Genomic DNA, 7803 nt, shown 5'->3' on the forward strand with positions numbered 1-7803 from the left:
ATGCAGTATTCATTTAATGCAGTCATGGTTTCCCTCAAAGGCTCCTGGGGGTTGTAGCTTGTTAAGAGCACTGAGAATTATTAGAAGAGCTGCAATTCCCAGAATGCCCCCCTGGGAAGGGGGACTGGTTGATAAACCATGCTGGAAACTGTATCTCTCTAAGGGAAATAGGAGTCTCCAAAGACCACCCTTAACAAACTACATTTCTCAGGATTGTTTGGAGGAAGTATGACTATTAAGGAGTGCTTTAAATGTACAGTACAGTAAACTGGAGCGTTCATAAACTGAAGCGAACTTTCCCATTGAAAGTAATGGAAAGTGGATTAATCCATTCCAGATGGGTCCGCGGAGTACTTAAACTGAAATGTTCATAAACTGAAGCATGGGTGTAATTGGTTCTGGAAGTCTGTTCATAAACTGAAGCGTTCATAAACTGAAGCGAACTCTCCTATTGAAAGTAATGGAAAATGAATTAATCCGTTCCAGATGGGTCTGCGGCGTTCATAAACCGAAAATTCATAATCCGAGGTGTTCATAAACTGAGGTTCCACTGTACAGACTCTATACAGTGCCTGCCCGTATTCCCCCGCCCCTCACATTTTATTTAATCCAGATTTACTCTTCCCAGGGGAGAATCCAGTAATTATTATATTTTTTAACAACAGCAACAATGACACAGTTGTCAACAACATGTTTGCAACATCTGAATGGTCTGTTTGTGATATGGAGCCCCTGTGTGAAAGAGCCCTTTGATGATGATGATGATGATGAATTAAATTTACAAGTTGCTTTTTTGCTACAGCAACCCAATGTGACTTACAATATTTTAAGCAAAAAACAAACACATACATACATTAAAACCAGCATTAAAAAAATCTAAAAGACAATTTTATTTTTTTAAAAAAATTAAAGCATCCCACCCGTGCAAAAAGGCCATAGTTAAAAGCTAAATGCTTGATTAAAAAAAAAAATATTATTATGGCGTCAGGTGAGCATCCCTGTTTAAGTGGTGGCATAGTTGATGTGCTAACAATGAGATTTTATTTTTATTTTATGGAGAAGGAAGGCTAAGTTTGCGTTAATTCTTGCCACTATTTTTCTCTTTTTTCCCTTTTTTACAGTGTCGGTTCCTTAAAAAAGCCTCTAGAATTTATTTATGAGCACACAATTTGTCACAGTGCAGCTGCAAGCAGGATTTGTGATTGGGTTTTAAATTGGAGAAGAGGATGTTTTGTTGTCTTTTCCCTTCTCTGTGTTTGCAACCTTTATCAAGTCATCCCCCCCCCCCCCGCCCACTGCCATTCTTTTAATGTTGCATTCCCCAGCTGAATGGCTGAGGATGGTGTTGCTCTATTTGTGAGGATTTCACAGAAATCCTTTGAAGCAGCCTTGGCACCAATTAGGGCTTACAGTGGCTTTGGAGGCTTCTATAAATAACATTTCTGATGAGCCAGGTTCCTTTCTAATGCTTTGACACATTTTCCCCTTGGGTTGCTAGCATATATTTCACTCTGGGTTTTTACTCATTTCATTTACATGCCACCCTTCCTCTTAGAGGTTTCCCCTCCCATTTTATCTTCACAACAACCCTTTGAGGTAGGCCAGGGGTAAACTAGAGATTTACCAATTTCCCCCCCCCCTCACATCCTGCCTTTTTATTGTGAAGATTCCTGAATAAGGATGGAATGGATCAGTCTATTCAAAGTCTGTGTCAACTCTTTTTGTCACCTGTCATCTTGTTTCTGCATAAATCTGTGATTTTTTTTTTAATCTGCCAAAAAAAGTTTTAAATTATGCATTTTAAACGCATTTATACACATTTTATGCATTTAAATAATGCATTTTATAACATATTTTCTCACAAAATACACATATCTTAATAAATTAATTCTAAAACTTTGCATTTTAAATATTGCATTGTTAATTTATTCATTTTTGAGCCCAGAGACTTGGAGTGTGAAATGTGGTTGATAAGCATACACATTAATACAAGTAAAGCACATATTTTCCACAGAGAATACTGGGAACTGCAGTTTGTTAAGGGTGCTGGGAATGACAAACTACAGTTCCCATGATTCTCCGGGGGAAATCACGTGCTTTAAACATATAGCTGACATTTCGACCTGCCTATTAACTCAGTAAGTATGGATTAAGTCAGTTGTATCAGAATTCACAGTTGAATTCCACAAGCATGCCTATTCCCAAAAGGATTATCATAATACAGTGGAACCTCTACTTACAAATTTAATCCGTTCCGAATGCACATTCGTAAGTAGAAACATTCGTAAGTTGAAACGAGGTTTCTCATAGGAATGCATTGGGAATGGATTAATTCGTTCCAGGGCCTAGAAAAGGGCACTTTAAAGGCCGGTGGGAGGCCGGCGGTGGCGGCTGCGAGGGCCTGATCCGGCCCTATGGCCGGATTGGCAGCTGGGGGGGCGGCGGGAGGCCAGCAGCTAACCTGGAATCATCCAGATTTTGTGGACTAACTCCAGTTAGTCACAGCCAGCACAAATTGTTGTGTATTGAGTCAAAGGATTTTATATCTGTATTATTATTGTCTGTATTTGCATTAGGATAAAGTAACTGCCTTTTGGTCCCAGAGGGTACAGCTACTATTGGTTCATTTAAGCTGCTGTATTTGGATCCTCTGTCTTATTGGTTTCCTCCAAAAGGCAGCACTGTGATTGCGTGATATTGTTCCCTCCAAAATGTATCCCTTCCTAGCTAGTCCCCTGTCCCTATAAATGTAGCTTTCCTCTCCTCAGTCTTCAGTCTTGTTCACTTTAATAAAGAGCTGTTACTAGAGAACTGTCTCCAGCATGTTTTGTCAAGAGAGCTGAAATCACAAACCCCACGTCACAACAACTGGCGACGAAGGTAGGATCCGGAATGCTGAGGAGCGGTTAAACACAACCCTGCCTCAGAGTCCGGATTGCAGCTGAGAACAAGACTCACTGGCCAGCTGAGAAGACGACCCTGCCCGCTAGGACAATGGAGAGTCCAAGGGTATTGGAGCCCTTCCAGCCATCAGAGCCCCACACCTGGGAAGACTACGTCGAACGCTTCGAGTTCTTCGCAGTGGCTCAAGGGATCACCGATGCCAGCAAAAGAAGGGCCACATTCCTGAGCTACTGTGGGCCCGAGACCTTCAAGCTAGCCAAGGCATTACTTGCTCCAGCGAAGCTGAGTGAGACATCTCTCCAAGATATTCTTGCCTGCCTAACAAGCCACTTGGCGCCTACTGAGACCAAGATGGCCCGGCGGATGGAGTTCCATAAGAGGCAGCAGCATGCTGGGGAGTCTGTATCCGCATTTCTGGCTGAACTCCGGAAGCTCGCTCAGCACTGCGGCTTCCAAAATCTGGAAGAGACTCTCCTGGATCGGTTTATTGGTGGTCTGAGCAGCAAGAAAGCCAGAAGACGCATCGTGGCTAAAGAAGAGGTTACCCTTGCTTCAGCCTTGAAGGAGGCCACCGCCACGGAGAATTATGAAAGAGAGGAGCTTGATGCCAGTCGCAAGGCCACTAAGCCACAGATAGAAGTTGCGCATGCCATGGACGAGCTAGAGGCTACTCCAAGCCAGAGCCCAGTCCGTGGGGTTGAGTCGGTGCGTCAGGCCTGCACAGTGCACAGAGATCGCCGAGGCAGTTGCCCAGGTTGTGGCGGAAACCATGAAAGGAAGAATTGTCGTTTCAGGGATGCTATCTGCCGGACGTGCGGAAAGACGGGTCACATCGCCAGGGTCTGTAGATCGGCGGCGTCGGGAGCGACAGGAGCACCTAGACTGGAGCATCGCAGACCGCCCACAGCAACTCGTTTTCTAAAGGACTGCCACTACGTAACGGAGATCAATGGGAGGGCCGTGCAGTTTCCAGCGCAAGGCAAGGCACACGTCAAGGTGAAGATTGAGGGTCAGCAGTGCGACATGGAGGTGGACTCCGGATCTGCATTCACCATCGTGTCAGACCAGACCGCGAAGACATTCTTCCCCAGGGGTAAGTTGCCCCCTCTGGAGCCCTTTCCGGCAACCTTGCAGTCGTACTCAGCAGGCCGCATCCATGTTATGGGAATGTGTGCCGTGAGAGTACAGTTCCGGGACAAACAGGCTGTACTCAAACTGGTGATTGCGAAGGGCAGTCGCCCCAGTCTCCTGGGCACTGACTGGTTCCCTGCCCTGGGACTGAGTATCTCAGGGCTTAATTCAATCCAAACCTGCCCTGAGATGAGCGAGGTATTATGCAAGGAATTTGCTGGTCTCTTTAATGGAAAACTGGGTTGTTATAAAGGGCCCCCAGTTGACTTCGAGTTGGACCCCGGGGTGGCTCCAATCCGACTCAAACCAAGGCGAGTGCCATTTGCACTGCAACCCAAGATCGAGGCAGAGCTGGATAAATTGGTCAAGCAGGGAGTTCTCTCACCCGTGGACTCTGCTAAGTGGGAGACTCCAATCGTCACGCCCCTTAAAGCAAATGGGGAAGTCAGGATATGTGCAGATTACAAATGTACTATCAATAAGGCACTCAGGGGAAACTCATACCCCATTCCAGTTGTATCACATCTGTTGGCTAAACTGGCTGGGGGCAAGGTGTTCGCCAAAATTGACCTGGCACAAGCTTACCAACAGCTGCCAGTAACCCCACAATCAGCGGAAGCACAGACTATTGTCACACATAAAGGGGCGTTCAGAGTTAACAGATTACAGTTCGGAGTTTGTGTGGCCCCAGGGATTTTTCAAGGGCTCATGGAACGCCTGTTAAGAGGTCTGCCGGGGGTCTTGCCATTTTTTGATGACGTTTTGATTGCTGGAAAAGACCCACAGGAACTGGTTGCGCGTGTCCGTGCAGTGTTGCTCAAGTTCAAGGAGGTGGGGTTGCAACTGAAAAAGGAAAAATGCAGTTTTGGGGTGCCAACGGTGGATTTCTTGGGGTTTAAAATTGATGCATCAGGCATCCACCCCACAGATGCTAAGATTAAGGCCATCATCGAGGCACCACGACCACAGAACAAGACGGAGTTGCAGTCATTCCTGGGACTTATTAACTTTTATCATTCGTTCTTACCCCAGAAAGCTTCGGTAGCTGAACCATTACATAGACTATTGCAGAAAAAGAATGTGTGGCGATGGGGGCGGGAGCAGCAGAAGGCTTTTGACTCCTTGCGAGGAATGCTGAGTAGCAGGAGCGTCCTTGCTCATTATGATGAGTCAAAGCCGCTGGTCCTGGCATGTGATGCCTCTCAATACGGTCTGGGGGCTGTGCTGAGTCATAGGGAACCGGATGGGTCGGAAAAGCCCATCTCTTTCTATTCCCGTACGTTGTCGCCCACGGAGCGCAACTATGCTCAAATTGATAAAGAGGCACTGGCTATTGTGTCCGGAATCAAAAGGTTCTATGATTATTTGTACGGTCGCCAATTCTCCATTGAAACGGACCACAAACCACTGTTAGGGTTGTTCAACCCAAACAAACAAACGCCACAAATTCTCTCCCCCAGAATGTTGCGTTGGTCAATATTCCTGAATGGGTTCCAGTACACCTTGACCCATGTGCCGGGGAAACAATTGTGCCATGCTGATGCGCTGAGTCGCTTGCCCCTTCCTGGCGGGAGCAATGAGGATCCTGCTCCGGCGGAGCACATTATGATGCTAGAAACACTTCCGGGGGCTCCTGTAACAGCTACGGATATAGCTGAGAAAACGAGGAAAGATGCTGTTCTCTCCCGTGTGCTCACTTGGGTGGGGAGGGGGTGGCCAGGTGGTCCGCATGAAGAAAAATTCAGGCCTTATGCGACAAGGCAGCACGAATTGTCCATGCATAAGGGTTGTCTCCTATGGGGAGATAGGGTGATCATCCCAGCACCACTGAGAAACAGGGTTCTTGAGACGCTTCACATGGGACACCCGGGAATGGTCAGGATGAAGTCGCTAGCCCGATGTTATGTGTGGTGGCCTGGAATGGACCAGAACATAGAACAATGGGTACGAACATGCAAGGCATGCCAAGAGGTGCGGCCAGAAGTGGCCAGAGCACCAGTCCACTGGTGGGAGCAGTCCAGGACTCCCTGGAGCCGGCTGCACATAGATTTTGCGGGGCCATTCCAAGGGAAGGTCTTTTTAGTTATCGTTGATGCATATTCCAAATGGTTAGAAGTGGCGATGGTCCCTAGCATGGCATCAGCTGCCGTAATCAAGGTGTTGAGGCAGCTGTTTGCTACCCACGGGTTACCTGAGACCATTGTATCAGATAATGGGGCAGCTTTTGTATCCCAAGAATTCAGGGCATTCTTGGCTGATAACTTCATAAGAGGGGTCACATCCGCGCCCTTTCACCCATCCTCCAATGGGCAGGCTGAGCGCATGGTAAGAACAGCCAAAGAATCCATTGCGCGCTTAATGGAGGGTAACTGGTCGGCTCGCATTGCGCGAATGTTATTTTTGCAGCATGCGACGCCGTGTACTGCGACGGGCAAGTCGCCAGCCGAGCTGCTCTTAGGTAGAAGACTGGTAACGGTGCTGGATTATGTCCACCCAGATAAAATGCCAAACCGTAATTCAAGAGCAACCCCCCAGGCTGAGACTGACACAACAAGGTATCTCGCCCCTGAAGATCTGGTCTGGGTGAGGAACTATTCACGAGGTCCGCGGTGGGTGGCTGGTGTGATCACCCGGGCTAGTGGACCTGTGTCCTATTATGTGACCTTGGAAAATGGGCAAGTTTGGAAGAGACATATAGATCAGCTGAGGCGCCGGGCGCTCAGCAGGGAGGAGTCAGATAATTCATCCCTGGCTAATGACGCACAGCTGCGAGACCAGAGTGAAAATGGTCCAGAGGTGCAGTCACCAGGGGCTTCAGCAAATGAACCAGGGTCTGCTAGTCCTCATGATGACGAGGTACAGGTCGGGGACCCTGAGATGTCTGGGACTCCCTCTGTTCCTGATGAAACCCCTATAGCAGCCCCTCCACCACAGGTAACACCCAATCCAGAACCTGCAACACCTGTTGTCAGGAGATCAGGTAGAAGTTGTAGGACCCCACAGTACCTGAGGGATTACGTCTGCTGTGCTCACTAGGGGGGGAGGGGTGTTGTGTATTGAGTCAAAGGATTTTATATCTGTATTATTATTGTCTGTATTTGCATTAGGATAAAGTAACTGCCTTTTGGTCCCAGAGGGTACAGCTACTATTGGTTCATTTAAGCTGCTGTATTTGGATCCTCTGTCTTATTGGTTTCCTCCAAAAGGCAGCACTGTGATTGCGTGATATTGTTCCCTCCAAAATGTATCCCTTCCTAGCTAGTCCCCTGTCCCTATAAATGTAGCTTTCCTCTCCTCAGTCTTCAGTCTTGTTCACTTTAATAAAGAGCTGTTACTAGAGAACTGTCTCCAGCATGTTTTGTCAAGAGAGCTGAAATCACAAACCCCACGTCACAACACAAATGTTGTTAGATATTAATCATTTCAGGTTAATAAATATCTTGTCCTTATCCTGGAACAAAACAAAACACCAATCTTTTCCTTTCCTTACTAGATCAGTTATGGGTTGGTTCCTCAAGTTCTTGATGATAAGACTCAGTTCCCTTTTCTGTACCGAATGGTCCCCAAAGAAGAAAGTCAATACTTGGGTATGGTCAAGTTGCTCCTGCATTTCAGATGGACAAGGATTGGCCTCTTAGCTCCAGAGAATGATGACGCAGAAAGATTTATGAGTGGCTTGACACCTCCAATGATCAGCAATGGGATTTGCATTGCTCTATCAAAAAGAATTCCAGAAAAGAATCTGTATCAAATGTTCAGTTTGAATGA

General features: G+C 46.9%; 1 protein-coding gene across 1 annotated transcript; it reads left to right on the forward strand.

The window, feature by feature from the left end:
• The first annotated feature begins 2947 nt into the window (after window positions 1–2947).
• On the forward strand, window positions 2948–7515 carry LOC132591510 (uncharacterized protein K02A2.6-like). The gene has a single exon (XM_060270313.1). It carries the CDS (start codon window positions 2995–2997, stop codon window positions 7069–7071), a length of 4077 nt encoding a protein of 1358 aa, XP_060126296.1. The 5' UTR covers window positions 2948–2994; the 3' UTR covers window positions 7072–7515.
• The last annotated feature ends 288 nt before the right edge of the window (window positions 7516–7803 follow it).

This window comes from Zootoca vivipara, chromosome Z, assembly GCF_963506605.1.
Source record: "Zootoca vivipara chromosome Z, rZooViv1.1, whole genome shotgun sequence".
In the NCBI taxonomy this organism is placed as follows: Eukaryota; Metazoa; Chordata; class Lepidosauria; order Squamata; family Lacertidae; genus Zootoca; species Zootoca vivipara.